This window comes from Somniosus microcephalus, chromosome 6 (genome assembly GCF_052327205.1).
Source record: "Somniosus microcephalus isolate GS21.2 chromosome 6, FLI_Smic_1.0, whole genome shotgun sequence".
Lineage (NCBI taxonomy): Eukaryota > Metazoa > Chordata > Chondrichthyes > Squaliformes > Somniosidae > Somniosus > Somniosus microcephalus.
The window spans coordinates 49,312,420-49,338,096 of record NC_140992.1 but is presented as its reverse complement, the minus strand read 5'-3'; the positions used below and the strand labels follow the sequence as shown (position 1 = coordinate 49,338,096).

General features: G+C 39.9%; 1 protein-coding gene across 1 annotated transcript in view; it reads left to right on the top strand.

The window, feature by feature from the left end:
• Positions 1–25,364, top strand: part of LOC147115698 (chloride channel protein 2-like) — a 644,493-nt gene extending 619,129 nt beyond the window's left edge. Inside the window, exons 22-24 of the mRNA XM_085990183.1 lie at positions 3,448–3,552; positions 13,872–13,958; positions 18,476–25,364. Of these exons, the coding sequence (XP_085846309.1) occupies positions 3,448–3,552; positions 13,872–13,958; positions 18,476–18,670 (387 nt within the window). The 3' untranslated portion in view covers positions 18,671–25,364. The remainder of the gene's footprint in view (positions 1–3,447; positions 3,553–13,871; positions 13,959–18,475) is intronic.
• The last annotated feature ends 313 nt before the right edge of the window (positions 25,365–25,677 follow it).

Sequence of the window (25,677 nt, the reverse complement as noted above, 5' to 3'; positions counted from 1 at the left end):
AGAGGCACTGAGAGTGAGGCACCAATGCAGAAGATGGCATCCCTGTATATTTCCCTTATTGGTGGCACTTCATTTGCACTTTGTGAAGAAAATTGTGAAGAAAACCACGATCAAACTTCAGAAATCTTAGTTACGCCAATATCATGAGACTTCGGGTCATGCTGCGCCAGCACATCATTCATGTAAATCCAGGAGACTTGTGCAAGTGGGTCTTTTGCATGGGGGTTGGGGGAGGGGCTATGTAAATGAGCAGCAGAGGGTTCCAGTGGACGTATCTCAGAAGCGGCACACATGAGCAAGGAAATTTGCATGTCGCAATGTTTCAGTGACGTGAATTTTACACCGGCTTTACATTCTGTCATAGGCAAATGATCGGCAAAAGCGGCGCATAAACCAACCTAAATTTTAGTGTAATTTCCGCGTAAGTGCAGTCCAAGAAATTCCAGTCTAATGCATCTTTTAAGGGAAAATCGGTTAAATGTTTAAAGCAGAGAAAGATACAGAGCTGTGGGGCGAGAGCAGAGCAGTGGGATCAGTTTTGGATTATTCTAGCCAAGAGCCCACAGACACACTGGAACAAATGGCCTCCTTCTGTTCTGTAAACTTCTATGGTTCTACCTTTTTTAAAAAAGAGTGATAAATGTTTGGACTAATATTTAAGAAGTTAGTAGAGACACAAACATTCAGGTTATTCAAATAAAAGTTGGCTGGGCTGGGAGATGGGGTATTAGATGACTTTGATGAACTAAATGACCTTTTCTTGTTTTTGATTTTTTTTTATGTCATGTCACATACATGCCCATATTCGATTTCCTTCCAGTGGAAGTGCAATTTCCTGAAGGAATATTTTAAATGGTACCAAGCTCAACAAATCCTCCCTTAAACTAAGCATCATGGCAGTCTCCCACATATAGCAATAAACCATTCTGCATAATAGGTCTAGGATTTTGCATTGTGAATAACAGCGAGGCTAACAGCACTCACTGTTTTAATGGAGTAATGGGACAGCAACTTCTGGAGTGCGCACATGCGCAGTTAAACGCTGAAATCTGGTTGCAGTCCAAGTTACCTTGTTCCTCCACAGGCTGCACTATAACAGTACCTCGCCGATAAACTCGACATTAAAATCAATGTAAGGACGAGAAGTTGGGGTACTTATCCACTAATTACCCACTAAACACCCTAGAAAAGTTGAGGGCTGGTGCATTCAGGAGTAAGTGAATTTTTAATGGCATGATGAGTCATAATTACTGCCAAGGGTGCAGTAGTGTAGTGGTTATGTTACTGGATTAGGAATCCAGAGGCCTGGGCTAATAATTCATGAATGCTTGAATTCAAATCCCACCTTGGCAAACTTCTTTGTTTGGGAATTTGACTTCAGATTTTTGAGAGAGAGATGTAACTCAGTGGTAGAGTGCATGCTTTGGGATTGAACCCAGGGCCTCATACAAACATCTCCCATGAATATATTTTCCAGCACAGACATGATAGGCCGAAAGGCCTCCTTCTGTGCCGTAAATGTCTATGATTCTATGAAACAACCTCGCTGACCATGAAGATTTAATTTTACAAGTGTGCAGTCTCATTCCTTCAGAATTTAATTAATGTTGGAGATTTTTTTTTAAATTAAAATAATTTTCTTTTTACTTTTTCTTTTTGTCTCTTTTATCTCTCTCTCCTAATCCCATCTTTCTTTTCCAATCTTTACTTCGCTTTCTGTACATGATCTTACGCTTTCTGTGCATGATTTTACAATGATTTAAATCTAATTTATGCTTCCTAGTTTATACTTCCTGGTTTAGACTCTACATGTCTCAGTGAGAATTCTTCAATCTGATTCATTGAAGAGACTCGCTGCTGATTGCCCTGCTCACAGACGCTACAGATCCCTTGTAGAGGGCTCTGCGCTGGGACAGACACACGATGACAGCAAGTCTCTACTCAAAAGCCCGTGAAAACTCCGTGTGCCACTGTCAGCAAGGTGAACAGCAAGCACTGTTCCTTCACCGCTGACAGCAAAATCCGGACCATTAAGATGAATTCGGCTACAGGCCTGCTGAAAGAGCCATTTCTACAAAATGCCAAATATGTACATTTTGCCTTTAAAAAGCTGTATTGATCTGATAGCGGCAGAATAATATTTGTAACTTTTAAAGAGTATCTACCCTGAAGACCACAAAGATAGATTTCAAATATCTCTAAAACCTCTTAAGATTATTGTTAAGGTGAAGGTGCAAATTTCTTTCCCCTGAAGCCACTTCAGTTCCATTAGGGTAATTCATTCCACCTCCTTTCAACTTTCTTTGAAGATTGTGCCTTTAGGTGAATTACTTCCTCCTTGCTTGTCAAAAAGATACACAGCAAGTGGGAAAAGTGTAGTGGGACTAATACCATATTATTTATACAGCCCTGCAGTTAATGATCTTTCAACAGCCAGATGGTGAAATAAAAAGAGCTGAGGGTTTGTCAGTGTCTAGCTTGTAATTATAACCCTGGCTTCTCTAATAAGATCTAAAATAGTTTGACAGATAGTGGAACAGACATATTCTGGATCCTCTTGTTGGTTTTAACTACATCTGTGCTGATGTCTTAGCACACCTTGCAACATAGTGACCACTTTTTCCCCACCTGAGAAACTACCTTATACCAGTGCTACTTCTGCTGTCTGTGAGACCAGTTCTGATTAAAACTGTGGGTAACTTTTGACAGTATGGTAAAATTAATTATATGCAGTAGGATAGGAATTATGTATGTATGTAATTATGCATGTATTCATTTAGTCTGTATCAGTGGAGTATGATGAATTCCCCAATAGAATATTGATTTTCCTACATTATCTGCTAGTTTGAACTGAATAAAATCCTATATAGAGTTAAATAATGACAAGTACACCAATATGTAATGGGGTGGTTTAAAATTTTGTGAACATTGTTTTGTACTGCATTTCATTATAAGGAATCTACCTCCATGTATAACTAAAGAGCTAGTACAGTAGTAAACAAACAACTATTTTAACTAACTTTAGTTAGCCACTTCCTTGCCAATGACCATAATTTCCAATATAATTGATGAACAATTGTGTGGCATTGGAGTAGTTAAAGGAAAGGAATTGAGAAGTTGATTGGGATTTTCAACTTGCTTTCAAGATGAAAATAGTCCGAAAGAATCACAGCAAAGCATCGGTGAAGCTGTTAGTGTCTACTGAATTGATATTGAGTTTGTCCCTATAACTAGAATTTCTAAGGTGTCCTGATATCCTTTACTTCATCTCTCCAGTAATAACAGATGAAACACTAGGCTAAATGAATGTATTCCGAAGTCTATAGCACACAGCAAAGTGCCACAACTCATTGTCTGATTGGAATTCTATTTCATTTTGCTGCACTGAATTCAGTCGTGAACCCCAAAACACTAACAGCAATTTAATAATTACAAATATTTCCCTAGACTGTTGAATGGGAGGAAAAACAGTTTGATGAACAGGTGGACTTCAACAATTGTAAGATCGACCCAGCACCCTTCCAACTTGTAGAATGGACATCTCTACATAAGGCAAGAAACATTAGATTCCTTTTGCTTGCTGCATTGCTAAATCCACTTCGTGCAGGTTTTGCTCCAGTGGATTCAAATCCATTGAAGTTGCTGCAGAACAGGTTATTAGCTAAATAGCTAATCTGTGATGTGGGTATTAGTTTAATATTACTCAGTGCATTTTCATTAAAAGTAATTAGAATTTTAATAAAATATTTTTGAAAATTAATTATGGCATTTAGAAACAATTGTCAATGAAGCATTTCATCTGAGAGACTGGTACTGTTTTGCGTGGATATGCAATTAGCCAGAAACTAGATCTTATTGTTTTTGAAACTATGGGACTAATATTCACCTTCACCACCTGGGCAGTAATGTGGTGGAGTGGATTACCTGTCTGTTGTAGAGCCCACCCGATTTTCATCCCATTGAAATAAGACTTCTATTTATACAGCGCTTTTCACGACGTCAGGACATCCCAAAGAGCTCCCAAACAGGAAGAAACCTCTCAGTTTTGAAGAAGGGCCCATACCCGAAACATTAACTCGTCTCTTCTCTCCACAGATACTGCCTGGCCTGTTGATAGATCCCAGCCTTTTCTGTTCTTGTTTCAGAATTCCAGCATCTGCAGTTTTTTTGCTTTTCATTAGTTCAGATTTCTTCATGCAGTGGTTTCCTTTAGTAGTGTCTAAAAGATTTTACCGTGTTAATATTTGCATTGTTATTGCATTGCATGATGAATGATGCGATGACTGCTGCACTGCCCACTCAGACTTTTTTTTTTAATTCATTGATGGGATGTGGGCGTCGCTGGCTGGCTAGGCCTGCATTTAGTGCTCATCCCTAATTGCCCTTGAGAAAGTGGTGGTGAGCCGCCTTCTTGAAACACTGCAGTCCATATGGTGTAGGTACACCCACAATGCTGTTAAGAAGGGAGATCCAAGATTTTGGCCCAGCGACAGTGAAGGAACGGCGATACAGGTCCAAGTCAGGATGGTGTGTGGCTTGGAGGGGAACTTGTAGGTGGTGATGTTCCCATGCGTCTGCTGCCCTTGTCCTTCTAAGTGGTAGAGGTCGCGGGTTTGGAAGGTGCTGTTGAAGGAGCTTTGGCAAGTTGCTGCAGTGCATCTTGTAGATGGTACACACTGCAGCCACAGTGCGCCGGTGGTGGAGGGAGTGAATGTTGAAGGTGGTGGATGGAGTGCCAATCAAGCGGGCTGCTTTATCCTGAATGGTGTCGAGCTTCTTGAGTGTTGTTGGAGCTGCACTCATCCAGGCAAGTGGAGAGTATTCCATCACACTCCTGACTTGTGCCTTGTAGATGGTGGAAAGGCTTTGGGGAGTCAGGAGGTGAGACACTCGCCGCAGAATTCCCAGCCTCTGGCCTGCTCTTGTAGCCACAGTATTTATATAGCTGGTCCAGTTCAGTTTCTGATCAATGGTAACCCCCAGAATGTTGATAGTGGGGGATTCAGCAATGGTAATGCCATTGAATGTCAAGGGGAGATGGTTAGAGTCTCGCTTGTTGGAGATGGTCATTGCCTGGCACTTGTGTGGTGCGAATGTTACTTGCCACTTGTCAGCCCAAGTCTGAATGTTGTCCAGGTCTTGCTGCATATGGACACGGACTGCGTCAGTATCTGACGAGTCTCGAATGGTGCTGAACAGTGTGCAATCATCAGCGAACATCCCCACTTCTGACCTTATGATGGAGGGAAGGTCATTGATGAAACAGCTGAAGATGGTTGGGCCTAGGACACTGCCCTGAGGAACTCCTGTCATGTGATTGAGATGAATGACCTCCAACAACCACAGCCAACTTCCTTTGAGCTAGGTATGATTCAAACCAATGGAGAGTTTTCCCCTTGATTCCCATTGACTTCAGTTTTGCTAGGGCTCCTTGATGCCACACTCGATCAAATGCTGCCTTGATGTCAAGGGCAGTCACTCTCACCTCACCTCTTGAGTTCAGCTCTTTTGTCCATGTTTGGACCAAGGCTGTAATGAGGTCAGGAGCTGAGTGGCCCTGGCGGAACCCAAACTGGGCATCAGTTAGCAGGTTATTGCTGAGTAAGTGCCGCTTGATAGCACTGTCGACGACACCTTCCATCACTTTGCTGATGATTGAGAGTAGACTGATGGGACGGTAATTGGCTGGGTCGGATTTGTCCTGCTTTTTGTAGACAGGACATACTTGGGCAATTTTCCGCATTGCCGGGTAGATGCCAGTGTTGTAGCTGGCTAGGGGCGCAGCTAGTTCTGGAGCACAAGTCTTCAGTACTATTGCCGGAATGTTGTCAGGGCCCATAGCCTTTGCAGTATCCAGTGTCTTCAGCCATTTCTTGACATCACGTGGAGTGAATTGAATGGGTTGAAGACTGGCATCTGTGATGCTGGGGACCTCAGGAGGAGACCGAGATGGATCATCCACTCGGCACTTCTGGCTGAAGATAGTTGCAAATGCTTCAGCCTTGTCTTTTGCACTCACGTGCTGGGCTCCACCATCATTGAGGATGGGGATATTTTTGGAGCCTCCTCCTCCTGTTAACTGTTTAATTGTCCACCACCACTCACGACTGGATGTGGCAGGACTGCAGAGCTTTGATATGATCTGATGGTTGTGAGATCGCTTAGCTCTGTCTATCGCATGTTGCTTCCATTGTTTGGCATGCAAGTAGTCCTGTGTTGTAGCCTCACCAGGTTGACACCTCATTTTTCGGTATGCCTGGTGCTGTTTCCGGCATGCTCTCCTGCACTCTTCGTTAAACCAGGGTTGATCTCCCGGCTTGATGGTAATGGTAGAGTGAGGGATATGCCGGGCCATGAGGTTACAGATTGTGGTTGAATACAATTCTGCTGCTGCTGATGGCCCACAGCGCCTCATGGATGCCCAGTTTTGAGTTGCCAGATCTGTTCGAAATCTGTCCCATTTAGCACGGTGGTAGTGCCACACAACACAGTGGAGGGTATCCTCAACATGAAGATGGGACTTTGCCTCCACAAGGACTGTGCGGTGGTCACTTCCACCAGTGCTGTCATGGACAGATGCATCTGCAACAGGTAGATTGGTGAGGACAAGATCAAGTAGGTTTTCCCCTCTTGTTGGTTCCCTCACCACCTGTCGCAGACCCAGTCTGGCAGCTATGTCCTTTAGGACTCGGCCAGCTCGGTCAGTTGTGGTGCTACCGAGCCACTCTTGGTGATGGACATTGAAGTCCCCCACCCAGAGGACATTTTGTGCCCTTGCTACTCTCAGTGCTTCTTCCAATTGGTGTTCAACATGAAGGAGTACTGATTCATCAGCTGAGGGAGGGTGGCAGGTGGTAATCAGCAGGAGGTTTCCTTGCCCATGTTTGACTTGATGCCATGAGACCTCATGGGGTCCTGAGTCAATGTTGAGGACTCCCAGGGCTACTCCCTCCCGACTGTATACCACGGTGCCACCACCTCTGGTGGGTCTGTCCTGCCGGTGGGACAGGACATACCCAGGGATGGTGATGGTGGTGTCTGGGACATTGGTTGTAAGGTATGATTCGGTAATTATGACTATGTCAGGCTGTTGCTTGACTAGTCTGTGAGACAGCTCTCCCACTTTTGTCACAAGCCCCCAGATGTTGGTAAGGAGGACTTTGCAGGGTCGACAGGGCTGGGTTTGCCGTTGTCGTTGTCGTTTCCGGTGCCGAGGTCGATGCCGGGTGGTCCGTCCGGTTTTATTCTTATTGTTTTTCGTAGCGGTTGTTTACAACTGAGTGGCTTGCTAGGCCATTTCAGAGGGCATTAAGAGTCAACCACATTGCTGTGGGTCTGGAGTCACATGTAGGCCAGACCAGGTAAGGACGGCAGATTTCCTTCCCTAAAGGACATTAGTGAACCAGATGAGTTTTTGCAACAATCGACAATGGTATCATGGTCGCCATTACTAAGACTAACATTTAATTCCAGAGTTAAATTGAATTGAATTTAAATTCCACCAGCTGCCGTGGTGGGATTTGAACCCATATCCTCAGAGCATTTGACTGAGCCTCTGGCTTACTAGTCTAGTGACATAACCACTACGCCTGTTCTTGGCCGTCATGATTCCACTGCTCGTATTATTTTTACCGGCATATATACCTGCCGCAACTGCTATTAGAGATTTATTGTTAGAAAAACAAAGGATTCTGCTACAGAACATGCAACTTAAAATCCTGACTGGGTTAAATGCATGTTTTATTTCATATATGAAATGTGCAGTTTGCGATGAAAATTAGTAGTGATTCTATAAAATATATGGGTCTTGATATTGCACAGTCGAACAAGTGATGCATTGTCCCTGTGGTTTTCAGCAAACACTGCTACAAGTAAAAATAATTGCCTTAATGTGGATAATTCATTATGTGGGCAGCACTGAGTTTGCTGTCTGATTGTTTAAACCTCTGATTTGTGAGTGTATGTTGCAGCAGTAGGCACGTTATTCATCATGTAGTGCAATAACATTGCAAATAATGCTGTGTAGAATTACTGTCATAAATATTTAAAAGAGGAAGATAATAAAGTAACATGTTGCTTGTCTCCACAGAGGGTTGGCAGTATGATATAAATAAATTTTGAAATGGAATGATGCATTGTTTTTTTTACATACATACTCAACAGCAGTTTTAATCATTAGAAGATATCCTATCACTGTGTACAACATGCACAATTGATTCTTTTAAGGCCACCATGTTAAATTTCATGTGGCACTATGTGTAGTGTCTAATCAGTTAAGTGACCAGTAATGTCTTCTGAACAGGATGCTAATGAGCATGTGCATTTATTAAAATACTGATCTCATAAGTAATAAAATAATGTGGCAATATTTCACAAGAGACCATTAGTCAGAACAGTATGACTCTCTTCCCCATCTGAAGAAGAGTTATTAATAGCTCTTGATATTTTATCATCTCTCTGTAGTGTTTTTACTATTGCACTTTATATAACATTTCTTCCGTAGCCGTTTTCTGCTTTTACAGGATAATAAACCAGAATTTTACTTTTACTTAAAGATGCAGTGCTACTCAAAGGTTTCATTTGAAGCGTTCCTTCTGCCAGATAGTCACAGAATGCTATTAATGGTTGTCATGGAAAAGTTAAAGGTTCAGATCATTTCTCTTTCCAAACTGCAGGAGGGTGAATGATGGTGAGAGGCTATTGAAGAGGGAAATTAATAATATGCCCCCTGTCACACAATAGATTTAATGTCCATTTTTCATCAGAATCAATGGCCCACTAATGATATCACAGGAATATGTGGCTTGTGCACAAAGTCTACAATTTTGTGGGAATGCCTTTTTGCTAACTAGTAGCCAATCACAGTTAGCAGAGTAATAATGATCCTTTAATGAATAATCTAATCACTAACTCTGCAGCTCACAGCGTCTAGATGAGAATAGTTGATCAGGGAAGAAGTCAATGTAAATCGGCGATATACTGTTCACTTCTGTCACCATTGTCAATGTTCACGTTCATTAAATTTACTAACGCAAAGTTTGAGCTAGAGCAAGCACTTTTTTTAATTTGATTTTGCAGCTGACGGGAGCTCGATGAATTCTCCATTATCCTACAGTTCTGTCGTGCTCCTCGGATACAGAAAAACTTCAACAGGCAAAACTCTTAGACTGGGTATTATGTAACGAGAAAGGATTAATTAGCAATCTTGTTGTACGAGGCCCCTTGGGTCGGAGCGATCATAATATGATCGAATTCTTCATTAAGATGGAGAATGAAGTCGTTGACTCAGAGACTAGGGTCCTGAATTTAAATAAAAGAAACTACGATGGTCTGAGGCGCAAGTTGGGTAGGATTCATTGGGGAATGTCACTCAAAGGGTTGACGGTGGATAGGCAATGGCAAACATTCAAAGATCGCATGGATGAACTACAGAATTTGTTCATCCCAGTTTGGCATAAAAATAAAACAAAAAAGGTGACTCAACCGTGGCTAACAAGGGAAATTAGGGATAGCATAAGATCCAAGGAGAGGACATATAAATTGGCCAGAAAAAGCAGTAAACCTGAGGATTGGGAGCAGTTTAGGATTCAACAAAGGAGGACAAAGGGATTAATTAAGAAAGGGAAAATAGAATATGAGAGTAAGCTTGCAGGGAACATAAAAACTGACTGTAAAAGCTTTTATAGATATGTGAAGAGAAAAAGATTGGTGAAGTCAAGCGTAGGTCCCTTGCAGTCAGAATCAGGGGAATTTATAATGGGGAACAAAGAAATGGCAGACCAATTAAATACATATTTTGGTTCTGTCTTCACAAAGGAGGACACAAATAACCTCCCAAAGATGTCGGGGAACATAGGGTCTGATGAAAGGGAGGAACTGAAAGAAATCAGTATTTGTAGGGAAATGGTGATGGGGAAATTGATGGGATTGAAGGCAGATAAATCCCCAGGGCCTGATAATCTACATCCTAGGGTACTTAAGGAAGTGGCCCTAGAAATAGTAGATGCATTGCTGATCATCTTCCAACATTCAATGGAATCTGGAACAGTTCCCATGGATTGGAGGGTAGCTAATGTTACCCCACTATTCAAAAAAGGTGGTAGAGAGAAAACGGGGAATTACAGACTGGTAAGCCTGACATCGGTAGTGGGGAAAATGCTGGAGTCCATTATAAAAGATGTAATAGCAGAGCACCTGGAAAACAGTGACAGGATCAGACAAAGTCAACATGGATTTACAAAAGGTAAATCATGCTTGACTAATCTACTGGAATTTTTTGAGGATGTAACTGGTAAAATAGATAAGGGAGAACCAGTGGATGTGGTGTATTTGGACTTTCAGAAGGCTTTTGATAAGGTCCCGCATAAGAGATTAGCATGTAAAGTTAAGGCACATGGGATTGGGGGCAAGGTATTGACTTGGATAGAGAATTGGTTGGCGGACAGAAAGCAAAGAGTTGGAATAAACGGGTCTTTTTCCGAGTAGCAGGCAGTGACTAGTGGGGTACCGCAGGGATCGGTCCTTGGACCCCAGCTATTCACAATATATATTAATGATCTAGACAAGGGAACTAGATGTAATATCTCCAAATTTGCAGACGACACAAAGCTGGGTGGACGTGTGTGCTGTGAGGAGGATGCCGAGAAACTACAGGATGATTTGGACAGGTTGGGTGATTGGGCAGAAGCATGGCAGATGCAATATAACATGGATAAATGTGAGGTTATCCACTTTGGTGGCAAAAACAGGAAGACAGATTATTATCTGAATGGCAATAGATTGGGAGAAGGGGAAGTGCAACGAGACCTGGGTGTCCTTGTGCACCAGTCGCTGAAAGTAAGCATGCAGGTGCAGCAGGCGGTTAAGAAGGCAAATGGTATCGTAGCGAGAGGCTTTGAGTACAGGAACAAAGATGTCTTGCTGCAGTTGTACAGGGCCTTGGTGAGACCACATCTTGAGTATTGTGTGCAGTTTTGGTCGCCTTAGCTGAGGAAGGATATTCTTATCATGGAAGGAGTTCAGCGAAGGTTCACCAGGCTGATACCTGGGATGGCAGAAATGACGTATGAGGAGAGATTGGGTCGATTGGGCTTGTACTCGCTGGAGTTTAGAAGAATGAGAGGGGATCTCATTGAAACTTATAAAATTCTGACAGGACTGGACAAACTAGATGCAGGAAGGATGTTCCCGATGGTTGGGGAGTCCAGAACCAGGGGTCACAGTCTAAGGATAAGGGGTAGGCCATTTAGGACAGAAATGAGGAGGAATTTCTTCACCCAGAGAGTGGTGAACCTGTGGAATTCTCTACCACAGAAGGCAGTAGAGGCCAATACATTAAATATATTCAAGAAGGAGTTGGATATATTTCTTAAGGCTAAAGGGATCAAGGGGTATGGGGAGAAAGCAGGGACCGGGTACTGAATTTGGATGATCAGCCATGATAGCATTGAATGGCGGAGCAGGCTCGAGGGTCCAAATGGCCTACTCCTGCTCCTATCTTCTATGTTTCTAAGGGCTAGATTTTTGGGGAGTCGTCAGGTGGGGTTTCAGGCGTGCGGGGGGGGAAAATCCCGACTTTGTGGTCCCGACACCATCCCGCCCAAAACCCCGCTCCACGTAAGTTTCAGGGGCAGCAGTACCTGCCCCACACTGGGACCCGCCGAAACCAGGCAGGAAGGGATTAGTGCCAAATAACTGGCTGTTTGAAAGCGAGTAGTGGAGGCGTGGGGATGGCCTTAGCGAGGTGTTCGTCGTCATCGATGACATGTTGAAGGCTGCGAAGAACATGGCGTAGTTTCTCCGCTCCGGGAAAGTACTCGCTTTCAAACAGCCGCCTAACCTCAAACAGACCATCGTTCGCAGCAAATTACCCAGCTTTCAGGAGAACAGCGACCACGACACCACACAACCCTGCCACAGCAACCTCTGCAAGACATGCCAGATCATCAACACAGATACCATCATCACACGTGAGGACACCACCCACCAGGTACATGGTACATACTCATGTGACTCGGCCAACGTTGTCTACCTCATACGTTGCAGGAAAGGATGCCCCGGAGCATGGTACATCGGCGAAACCATGCAGACACTGCGACAACGGATGAACGGACACCGCGCAACAATCACCAGGCAGGAGTGTTCCCTCCCAGTCGGGGAACACTTCAGCAGTCAAGGACATTCAGCCTCCGATCTTCGGGTAAGCATTCTCCAAGGTGGCCTTCGAGACACACGACAACGCAAAATCGTCGAGCAGAAACTGATAGCCAAGTTCCGCACTCATGAGGAGGGCCTCAACCGAGATCTTGGGTTCATGTCACGCTACATGTAACCCCACCTGATGCAGGGTCATCCAGACTCGAGTCGACATTGGCTTGTTCTCTCTACACAGATGCGGCCTGACCTGCTGTGATTTCCAGCCAAAAAAAATGTTTTTTGTCTGTTTTTCTGTTTTTCATACAGACCCCAGCATCTGCAATATTTGACCCCTTGTGACCCCACCTCATTGTTCTTTGATGTAATGTTTCCCTGACTGACCTGTTTGGACACCATTCACACCTTTGACTGCTGTGATTATCTCTCTGCTGAGGTGCGATAAATGGCAGTTGGAAAGGTTACCTGTAAACATCTGACATGATTCTCTGACTATATAAGCTGTGTCTTTATGCATTTCTCCACTTCACCTGAAGAAGGAGCAGCGCTCCGAAAGCTTGTGATTTCAAATAAAGCTGTTGGACTATAACCTGGTGTTGTGTGACTTCTTACATTTGTCCACCCCAGTCCAACTCCGGCATCTCCACACTTTGTTCAAATGAGCAGGGTTACCCTAAGTAAGCATTGCTGCTGGCCGATTGTTATACCACCATCAATATTAAGTATCGACTAGAATGGCACTCCAGCTATCTAGCTTTCATTGTGCTGGTGAGTGAGATGAACAAATAGCCACTGTATGTTTCTGTCCATCTTACTCTTCCCTGGCAGAGGTTGCGAGATGGAACAGACTGCTGATCTGAGAGGCAATGGTGATAGCTGCTCTAGGAGGTGCACCTTCCATTTCTTTTGTGCAATCTTTAAAGGCACCTTGCCTGAGATTTCTTTGAATGTAAATAAAAAGTAAATGGTGCAATAGTAATATATATTTATAGGAATAGTAACATTTAAGAATTGCCCATGAAGCAATTAGTTCTATGAATATTCTTTATAGAAAGCTGTTACTTCTCACACTTTATGCAGAACAGTAGCCAATTTGCAGACATTTGTGTTGTTTTTTCTTTGTAATCAACATAAGCTCCTTAAAATGACGGTCGCCCTACATATGTTTCAACTCGTTCAATGTCTCTTATAAGAAGTAAAAACTGCAAATGCTGGAAGTCTGAAATAAAAAGAGAACGTGCTGGGAATGCACAGCAGGTCAATCAGCATTTATAAAGAGAAAAGACTGGTTATGATGTTTCCCTTCACAGAATTAAAGATTGAAAGATTAACAGGAATTTTAGCAACATTAATTCTAATGAAGGTTACACATCCAAAACATCATAACCTGCCCTTATTCTTTACAATGCTGACTGACAAGATGTTTTATTTTCTCATGAAAGAAAAGTTCCATTATTTTCCCCCCAAAATGATGTCAGCAAAAACCTTTGTGCTGACCATTGCTGACAACTTGAATAGCACGTGGGAAAATTAATATTGGTTCACACTCCAGTGTGAAGAAAATGGATCATTCAAATCACGTTTTAAGTGGTACAAAACTGCTTTTGAAATGTACTAAATAGTTTTTTTTAACTAAATAAATGAATCACTATGTTAAAATCCAGCCTTCTGTTGAATTATAATCAACCATCTGATCAAAGATTCTTGTCTCTCTTCAGACTCACACCATGTTCTCCCTCTTGGGACTTAACCATGCTTATGTCACCAGCATTGGAAAGCTAATAGGAGTGGTAGCTCTTAAAGAGGTGAGATATTCTACATTTTATTGGCAACATAATGTTGAGTGTCTGCAACAGGATTCCTGTCTAGACCCCATTCACAGTCAGAAAATATAAGATGCGGAGTTGTTCTCTTGATTCCCCACATTTCATGATCCCAACTGTTTTGATATGAACAGGTGTAGAATGGAGGGCAGGAACAGGAAATGAGGGAGGCAAAATAGTCAACCCAGGAATACTCTCTTGGAGAACAGATAAGACCACCTCCCTTAGTCACATTGGCAAAAGGAAGATAAATTCATTCATCTATAGACCTAACTCAGAGACTGATATTCCACAGTGGTAACTCTCTCCTGTCACCACCAAGGAGAAACAGGGAAAGAAAACATTGTTGGCACAATTAATAGTGACATCCTACTTATCACCAGGGCTAAAGTTGGCCCATAGCATGTGTTACAAATTTGGATCTGCTGTGGATACCTTCTTGGGGTCAGTGGAATCAGTTACATCCATTAAGTGGTCTGTGCATCTTTTTGGGGAGTTGATTAACACTGTCCTATAGCTACTTGTATGGTAGCACAACCTTTATTCAGTAAGCTGAAACATGCAGAGCAACAAGTCACATTTCACTGCCTGATTGACTGCAATTCTATTTCCAAATGCCAGTTTGCCCTCTTAGGTGTTAAAGATTCACAGTCAGGAATAGATCATACCCCTTTCAACATAATAGGTGCAGGGTGTTTATCATGTTTTGAACAAGCCAACAAATTTTGGCCCCCATATAATCAAAATAGTTTTTCCCAAAATTCTAATGAAGACGACGACGCAAGTTCATGATGGTGAGGGGCAAAATTAGAATCGATATCCGGAATTATATCTTTACACAGAGGGCAATCAACATTTTTACACATCACCAGAAAGTTTTACATGTAATCTGATTGACTGACTAACAAATAAACATGTACACGAATGAAAAAGAATGATGCATATTATTAGCACATCATGAATAGGGATAGATGCTAAGCTAAATTTGTAATGTTAAGTGACCCAAACTGGGCCATTTCGGGGGGGGGGGGCGAGGGGGGGTACCCTATCTCTTGCAGTCCATCTGTGTTTCCTGCCAATATAGGGTGCCTAGTCTGACCTGACTTTATTGCATTTAGCAACCTAGCTTCAGCATTGGCTTCTTAAATATCCAAATTTTAAACTCTCCTTTTCCCATCCTCACCCCCACAAAGAGAATGATTATCTCTAATCTCCAGAGCAAATCTCAAAATTGGCAGTGTATTGTCCATGGAGAAGAGTTGAAAGATTTTTTATTACTGTTCATACATTTGAAGGGTCTTTGAACTAGTAATCTAATAAATGACAGTCAATCTGCTTTCGGTGATGTAAAGTTAATAGTTGAATGTCCCTGAAGTATTAAGAGTTAATGGCCTGGATATTTCGATCCCTACGGGTGTGTACGTGCTGTGTACCCACCCGTAGGGACATCGGAAATGCCGGTTTCAGGCATGCGCTGAAAACCGGCATTTCCGATCTGTCAAGAATGCCCTTGACAGATCGGACGTCTGCCCCAGAGAATGGCCTCTGCGGCCAGATAGTTCCGCTTTCTGGAGCCCCTCCGCCCGCAGAAAACCTTTAGAATTATTATGCCTGGTAAAAGCAGGCGTAAGGCCTGCTTTTACCAGGATAAGAGTTGAAAAAATGTAAAAAAGAAATAAAAAATTTCAGTCATTTATCATTTAAAAATACTTTTTAAAAAAAGGTAAGTTTATTTTTAGCCCTGTAAAAATCTTTATTTTTTTCAAAAAATTACATTTTTGTTTAAAATATTTAATTTATTGTAATTTCAACTAATTATAAAAAGGTGATGGTTTTTTTAAAATTTATTTAAAGTTTTACTGTGTTTTTTCATTGATCTCCATTCATATATTTGACAGGTCTACCTTTCAAGTGTATGAAGGGAGATTCCCTTCTTTGATTGGCTCCCCATGGCCCATGTGATCCCAGGGAAGCTTGCGAACCGCATGGGCCTCTGGGATACGTAGGCCCTGTGCACTTGGAGTTGGAGAGGCCCAGCATCAGAACTATACGTACCTCGGGAGCCCTCAAATAAGTGCGTAGATTTTTTCCAGATTGGAGGCTTCCGCATGCCTATAAGAACATAAGAAATAGGAGCAGGAGTAGACCATTCGGCCTTTCATGCCTGCTCCACCATTCAATAAGATCGTGACTGATCTTCTACCTCAACTCCACCTTCCCATGCGATCCCCATTTCCCTTGGTTCCCTTAACATTCAAAAATCTATCGATCTCGGTCTTGAATATACTCAATAACTGAGCACCCATAACCCTCTGGGGTAGAGAATTCCAAAGATTCACGACATTTTGAGTGAAGACATTTCTCCTCATTTCAGTCCTAAATGACTGACACCTTATTTTGAGACTGTGACTTCTAGTTCTTGACTCCCCAGCCAGGGGAAACATCCTGCCAGTAGCTATCCTGTCAAGCCCCTTAAGAATTTTATACATTTCAATGAGATCAGCTTTCATTCTTCTAAACTCTAGGGAATATGGGCGTAGTCTGCTCAATCTTTCTTCATAGGACAATCCTCGCATCCCAGGAATCAGTCTAGTGAACCATTGTTGCACTCCCTCTAAGACAAGTATAGCCTTCCTTAGTTAAGGAGACCAAAACTGTACACAGTACTCCAGATGTGGTCTCACCAAGGCCCTATATAATTGCATTAAGACTTTTTTACTCTTATACTCATTTCCCAATCTCTCACCATTTCCCAATCTCTCACCATTTAAAAAATATTCTGCTTTTCTATTCTTCCTACCAAAGTGCATAACTTCACAATTCTCGACATTATATTCCATCTGCCATGTTCTTGCCCACTCACTTAACATGTCTATATCCCTTTTCAACCTCTTTGCATCCTCCTCACAACTTTCCCACCTAGCTTTGTATCGTCAGCAAACTTGGATACATTATACTCAGTCCCCTCATCTAAGTCATTGATATAGATTGTAAATAGCTGAGGCCCAAGCACTGATCCTTACGGTACCCCACTACTGCCAACCCAAAAATGTCCCGTTTATTCTGACTCTCTGTTTTCTGTCCATTAGCCAACCCTCAATATTACTCCCAATCCCATGAGCCCTAATTTTGTGTAATAACCTCTTATGTGGCACCTTATCAAATGCTTTTTGAAAATCCAAATACATTACATCCACTGGTTCCCCCCTTACCTAGTTACAATCTCAAAAACCTTAACAGATTTGTCAAACACAATTTCCCTTTCATAAATCTGTGTTGACTCTGCCCAATCATATTATGATTTTCTAAGTGCCCTGTTACCACGTTCCTAACAATAGATTCTAACATTTTCCTTACTACTGTTGTCAGGCTAACTGGTCTATAGTTCCCTGTTTTCTCTCTCCTTTCTTGAATAGCAGGGTTACATTTGCTACCTTCCAATCTGTGGGGATCATTCTAGAATCTAGGACATTCTGGAAGATCACAACAAATGTATCCACTATCTCTGCAGCTACCTCTTTTAAAACCCTAGGATGTTAGCCATCGCGTCCAGGGGATTTGTCGGCTTTTCGTCCCATTAATTTCTCCAGTACTATTTCTTTATTAATACTAATTTCTTTAAGTTCCTCATTCTCAATAGACCCTTGGTTCCCCACTATTTCCAGAATGTTTTTGTGTCTCCTTCCGTGAAGACAGATACAAAAAGTATTTGTTTAATGTCTCTGCCATTTCCTATTCCCCATTATAATTTCTCCTGTCTCTGCCTGTAAGGGACCCATGTTTACTTTAGCTAATCTCTTTTTACATACCTATTGAAGTTTTTGCAATCTGTTTTTTTGTCTCTTGTTAGTTTATGCTAGTTTCTCTCTCTCTATCAATTTCTTGGTCATCCTTTGCTGAGTTCTAAAATCCTCCCAATCCTCAGGCTTACTACTCTTTTTGTCAACATTATAAATCGCTTCCTTTAGTCTATCTTTAACTTCTCTTGTTAGCCATAGAACAGGGATGTCACTTGCACGTTAGACATTGCATGAGAAAAATTATATCAAGAAACTAACCTGCTAAGTACCAGATCACTTATTGTATGCAACAGTATGCTCAAGATTATTTCTTATGCTAATAATATAGACATAATGTTTAATTTTTCAAATGCATGCTCCTGGCACAGAGCCTGGCCTATTGGGAGCATATATTAGCAAATTGTGCACACACAACCCACAATTTTTGCTCCATACATAACTCTGCAGCAAGAGTGTGCAATTAAAAATGTTACTCTATAATAACTAGGGGGAGGTAGTAAAATACAAAATTATTCAAAAGAATGGAAGTCCTCATAACTCACAAATGACTTGTCCCTATTACTTATATTCTCATTATTTCTATTGTTCTTATCTACTTAGTAAAGATGTATGTGTGCCCATTATTAATTAAATGATTAGATTAGATGATTGTTTTGTGAAGAAAGCTTTCAATTCTCTCTTTGTTTCAATTCATTTTAGCTGAGAAAAGCCATCGAAGGATCGGTCACATCAAAAGGAGTGAAGATGAGGCCACCATTGGCTAGTTTCAGGGAAAGTGCCAACAGTAGCAGTGAATCAGACACCACCGAGATCCACAAGCTGTGGGACAGAAGGGAGAGCCTTACAATTCCCCGTGAATCCAGTCCATCAGACACAGATGACAAATCACACTGAACAAGCCTTGCAGGGAACAAATTGCCTCAGTATAACTGCACTATTCACACTTAATGCACTTGATTTTGGATGAGGAAATGAAATCTTTCTTTCAGCTGTTGTCAGAAGTGTTGGGAATTGTATGATGCACTTCTAAACATTAGAGTAATTTGAAGTTGGTAAACCTTAAAAGCACTGATTGTACATTTTGTTGACAAGCTTCTAGAGATTTTCTGGTCATATGTTAGCAAACATCTTTTTTCAAAATAGTATGAAGCCTAATCTTTAAATTGGTTAATGTCTTTAAATCTTTAAATTTAAGTTAATGTCTAAAAATAAATGCGCTGAGTTTTTGAGTTTGGAAATGCAATAGTTGACAAAATGATTTCACTTCCACTAGGAATTAATATGTAGAACTATTTCTTAGCAATTTACGTCCTGATGATATCCATATTCAGTTTGTACCAGTGTTTACAAAGCAAGCTTGTATAATGTGTGGTGATGGCAGAAGCACTCAGAAACCTATTTTGAAATGGAAGTTTAACATTTAAGCATGTCTGGAGAGTTAAAGTGAAATGTGGGAATATGCTGTGTTGCTGAAGTGATGTATGAAGCTAATTCCTGTATTGTACTGTTTGACCTACATCGACCTACACTGTACATTCTCGTGTACCGGTGAAATAGGCTCATAGAATGAGCTGTATTAATGTGCAATGTTTTTTGTTTGCATAGAAAACGCACACCAGTCGGGTCCAGAATATTATTTGAATGCAAGCAGCTAATTTGCAAGAAATGTTATATTCTTATCACAGCTATATAACACTCCGATCCCTCTGTCTGATAATGCAATGAAGACCATTATTTTTTCAGGGGTTTTATATATATATATATGGTCTTGTTTGCCTACCAGTTACTAAATTCTACTATTGAAACGCAATCTGGTTGCTGTTTGTGTGGCAGCCAGTGGTTTGGCAAAGCTCCTACCGATCTCAAAACATTCCCATTGTAAGTTCTGCTCCGAATTACAGAGTGCATATTTCAAGGAGCATAGTTCCGCAGTCATGGCAGCAGGCCTGTTTAAACGTTAATACCTCATAACGTGCTGTGTACCCAGGTGATGAATCGTTGGCTGTGGGATCTAGCTATCAGCTTATTTTAAGCCCTTACGAGTAAAACATTCATTTTATTTAAAATCCAGAAAATCTCTAAATAATTGGAATGATTGGCAAATGTATATTGGAATTCCATTCTTGGGCTGGTGATGTGTACACCCAAAGCCTAGTGAACATCCAGTATGACAGCCAGTATTGGTGACAGATGTACTTTGAGTTTTCACAGACCAGTTTGAATGTGATGTGTTATCATTTCTACAGTTCAGTATTTCTAATGCAGAAATATATTCACGTTCACTGCACAGAGTTTTTCATATTTTTACATTTTAGTGCCTCTAACATATAGAGTAATTAACAAAACAAACAAAAAATCATATTGAAATCCAAACTTATTGTCAGACTAATGGGTAAATATGCAACTATCAAAGGCCATTTTCACCAGCCTCATTGGATTTGTTTTATCCAGCTGATAATCACTCATGACATATACATAAACCATAGAGGTTACTTAACATAACTAGGATCAGCTCAAGTCCAGCTTCCGATTAAAAATGACTCATTATAAATTATATATGAGATCCTGCTTTAGATCAAAGATTTTAGATTCAAATGTTAGTCCAGTGTCATTTATGTTCAAAGTCTTTCTTTTTAATTGGCTTTCTCCCAACACTTTTAGCTCCTGCTCAAAGCAGAAGGCCAGGCCCATTTCCATAAGCAGACCAGGTCTCCTAGAAATGGAAACCTGCATGCCACAGGACTAACAATTTCCCCTTCATTATATAACAGTGGTTGGTTCTGCAAGAGGTGATAGATACCATACTATATCAGACTATCGTGCTCAAGCTAAATCTTATCATCAGATTTATTTACGCGTACAGTAATAATCTGAAGCAGTAAGACAACCTGTGATACTGATGGTACGAACAATAAAGATAAAATCAGTCCATGTGGGATTAAAATTATTATTAGACAGGCAGATAATGTGCTAATTTTTGAATGAAACAGATTTTTGGATGCAATGAATACATGGATGAGGTGGTTCCTAGGTCAACCACAGAATTCAGCTCTGAATTGAATTAAAGTTGAGCAACTATGGCAGTGCCTTTTTATCCCAAAAAAATCTTTATCACAAGTATTAATGTTGAGACATTAGGGTAAATTCCACAAGGCAAAACTCCCAGCACAGAGATTCACAGGATGGGAGCACGAGCCATAAAATTGTTAAGTGACCTATCTTGGCCCACACTCCCAACCAATGAAGCTCTACACTGAAAGCGGCGTCTCAGTGAATTTACCTTATTGACTATCTTCCTCCCAAGTGTCTTTCTGATGGATTAGCTGTTAAAGATAATGAATTTGTCCGCTTCCCCAATCTGTGAACACACATACTTTAATATTTCAAAGAGAGATTGTCTAGCCACCAAACAAACTTTGACCTAATTAGTTTTTGAATGCAGGCCAAGGCACCAACACAGTAGGCTAGATGACTCTCAGTAGAAGTATGGGTGGTCATTTTTGTATATAAATGATCCCTTGATTGAGCCAAAGGGACACCAAGATATATCTGAACCCAATATCTAATGCACATTTACCTTGTTTATACAGTAAAAAAAATATAATGCAGAAATCCTGTCATAGGTTAATCAAAACATTTTGAATAGGGATTTTAGAGCAGAAAATTCAAATTTTAAACCTCAACCATTATTAGTATAACAAAATGTTATCTCTGAGTTTTAATGGTTAAGTGAGGGTGTTAAAGGCGACTTCTTGCCATTGATGGGTTTTATCAATTTGCTGTGTGAAGAACTATTAACTTTCACTGGGTGTCCTTAGCACACTTTGAAAGGGACTGTTGATGTATTTAACAAGTGAACGAATGACCATAGCTGGCAGCATGTTAGTTCTGCAGCAGCATTTCATTTATTACAAACAAGAATTCACCTGAGGAGACTGAAGGCTCCACTGTATTACGGAATATTTGTGCAGTTTCTCAGACAATGCCGCAAAGAAGATGCACATTGAATTAGCAATCTATCTGAGCTCTATCTTTCTGTAACCGACCAGATATATCATATTGCTGTTTCTCATATCCAAACCATTTATGGTCATTTTTTTGGAGAAAATTAAATTTTTTCCAATATTCAATTGAGAGCATCCTCTACATTTCTACCTCTTCCTATCCTTTTTATAACAATATAATTACACTAATTAGCATATGTTCTGGGATAGTCTGTTCTTATGAACTAACAACCTAAGCTCACAATTTATTTATTAATCCATAAATTCATATTTTTAATGAGATTCTATAGATGTTTCAAAGTTATGCAATTCAGACAGACATTTACTGCTGATAATTTAAAAAATGCACCTTATCTTTTTATGAAATGTACAAAATGGATCTGTGACAATATCATGGATGTCATGCTATAATTCTTCAAATATACTGTTTTTATGGGTTTGTCCTGCCTCTGTACCTCTTTACAATGGTCTTTATGTCTCTAGTTTTTTTCACTCTTGGCACGAGAATTGTCTCCTGAGCACCCTCTCTGCACTTAAAGGGCAATCTCTCAATTCCATATCTGTTCATTTTGACCACAATACTGTTCTGACTAAAGACTATTTAACTGTTTAGATTTTTATTCACTTTTCTTCCATATTGAAGATTTTCTTTGTTTAAATGTCTGAGAGAGATTGTTGCCACAAAAATGACATGCAATAGATGATCCTGAAATAACTTAGATTTGGAATGGTCATTTACAAAGTGATAACGGGGATCCTTTGGACTTGCATAAAGTTAAAGAAATGAATCTGGTTAAAGAAAATGGAAAGCAAAATACTTATTCAGAACCTAATAATATTAGTTTGCATTAATTACTGTCTTAAGTTTTAAATTTTACTTAAATGGAAAGAAAATTACGGTGTAAATTTTAAAAGCTACCCAAATTAAAGACAGAGGCACACCATGAATAGATCGACTACACACATCTTGTGAGTGAAGATTACAGATGTGTCATTTCTGTGCTTTGCTTATTATTACTTCAGTGTCGGTTATGTGTCCTGAACCCTTTTGGTATTCTTCTGCCTTTTCCTTAGCTATTACTTGGTGTTCATTTAACTACTATTTGCACATACCTAACCAGCTATGGACTGCAGATTTGTATCTTTTGTGTTTCTTCCTATTATTCAGTAAGTTATTACCTTTTTTGCTGTCCTTTGCCTTGCATATGCTTTCATTAGAAAGCAGTTCATGAGCAGAATCCTTATGCACTTGGCTTATCCATGATCTCTCTGAAATGATTAGTCTTTCATTGGATATTTGCCAAATTCCTTTGACTACTGAATACACTTTGAGTGCTCAGACTAGATTAATAGGTAACTATCATTCCACAGGAGAAACTGGTCCAAATTCATATGGGTTTTTCCTGGTTTGGTTAATTTTTTTCTTTTTTATATAAAATAAGAAAACAGTGCTAATGTCCCCACTTTATCTACTTTGGCATCCTCACTCACTAGCCACTTGTGTCTGCATCCTTCAGCAACTTAACTAATGTACCATTGCTATTTCATCACTTAGCCAATAGGAGGCATGTTTACTGTTGGGTAATTTGGTCAGCTTATGAGTCATGATTAATAGTCTGAAGTAGGCTTCCTAGCTGTTGCACTGCCAAAATCACTTTAATTGCTGGTTCCCCAGTACAGATCTGCCTTTTTAATGCTTAGAGTTTGCACATGGAAACAGACACTGTAAACACAATAAGCAGATTTTATCCCTGAGAACCTTGGCTCTGCTTCTGGTTTGGTTTGACTGATATGTTCACAGTTTTTTTATTGCCAATTAAGCTTCTTACTAACTGTGTAGTTCGTCATTAGCTTATACTTCTGAACTGCTTCATACTTCTATTTTACATAACTTGTATGAACATACATTCTGGAATTAAACTTGAATTTGTTTTTGCCATTGGCTTTCTAGAGCCCTTCTGTTAAGATATCTTTGATAAATCTGCTGCTCATATTGTTGACCTCAAATTATGTCTTCAACAATAGCTTATTTCTCACAATTCACCCTTTGCTTTGAATTGCATTGTGCAATTGCAGACTATTCTGTAGCAATCATTTCATTTAGACCTTTCTCAAAAGTATTATTGATTACAAAGAACAATGGTTAAGCATTATGTGAGTGGTGCTAAAAGCAAGCCTAGAGTACAAAAGATGGATGGTCTTTCAGCAGTGAGTGTGTTTCTGATTCTACCATCCTGTAATAGTGGTTGTTTTATGGTGTTTCTTTTTAATGATGTCCAAAATACAAAATTCTAGTTCTACGGTGTCATTTATTTTAGTTTATTTCTCATTGGATTTAGTTTTTCCAATCTGTTTTGCATGATTACACAAGACCTTTCCATAATGAAATGGGAGTCAATATAACAGATAAATAGTTGTGTTTTCTGCAACTGTCTTTAAGAATTCCTCCTGTAATGACAAGGTTCATCTGTTAAGTGTAATTTAAATTCAGAACAGATGAGTGTTGTAATAAACGGAACTAATGATTTACAAAATGGTGGCAGTGATATTCTGGAGAATTAGATGATCCACAAGAAATATAAAGTTTGCAGTTTTGTAAACACTGCTAAGATTGATAAACATAATTAACTATTGGATGTATACTGAGTATTGCAAATATTCTAGAATCTTAAGAAATCTCCCTTTGAACCAGTGACTAAGTTCAAGAAAGCAACTCCAAGTCTGCAAGCTATAATAATCTTTTTACATGAATTTAAGTAATTTGTGACGAATACTGTGACGAGTGTTGCAACCTGTAGGGTTGGTTTAAGAATTCAAAATCCAATGCTATGTATTATTGGACCAGTCCCTACTGCCCTTCCATGGGCGCTGTAAAATAGCAGTTCCAGTAGTGTGCATAGAAAAAATTATAATGTTTTTGTAATAGTGGAGCAAACGTGATTCTGAAATGAGCTATCAATTTAGACAACCTTTTTCTTTAAAAAGTGTGAAGTTATTTGAAGTATTTTTAATGAACTCTTAAGAACACTAAATAATAGTATGACTTCAACTACTACTGTAACAAGTTGCCTAAAATATAACAATTGGATTGCATTTTAATGTTTGAGTTTTTCTTTTTCTGTTGCTGTAATTTAATTTGTACATATCTTTTCTACATAATATGGATCAGTGCTCTAAAATGGAAGCTGTGTTTATTCATGTTCTTGTGCAGCTTTTCTCAATTATAAAATTACATGGGTACTCCATGCTGATAATATTAGCCTCAGAATCACCACTTGTGCAATAATTATTTGGTATGACAAATTTTGCCTAACAGTTCTATATATGGAATTAATTCAATTAACTTCATTTTTGTGTCAAGGATAGTTGTTTGTTTAAACTGCCGGTTGTAATTGATCAAATTTCAGTCTTTAATTGTTTTTTGTGCTATCAATGTTTGGAATTTTTTTCTGATCTGTTCCAGAATCTTCTGTAAGATAATTTCTGTATATTAGAGGGAGCTCAGAGTTTAACAAATTTCAGTGTTATTTAAAAAATCATTTGTTTATCTTGAAACTACAAGAAATAATAAATTTTAACCAATATATGCTGCTTTTGTAGTTGTCATACTTGAGAAAATTGATTCTCTTTGGTTATGGTCAGTTAATGTTGTAAAAAAAACCTAGTGTAAGATTGATGATTATTGTTGGTACAGTACTTAGAAGTGGAATTTTTTTGTGCAATGCATCATTAACTTTACATGTTAATTAGTGACTCTTGCAGTCACTGTTGAAAGTAAAAGAATATATACTATGATAACATTCATTAAAATATTTAGGGCAAATTATAATTTAGCAAGTCTTTGCAATTCTACGGCCAAGAAGTCGGATCGAAAACGGGTGTGGGGGGGAGGGGTGG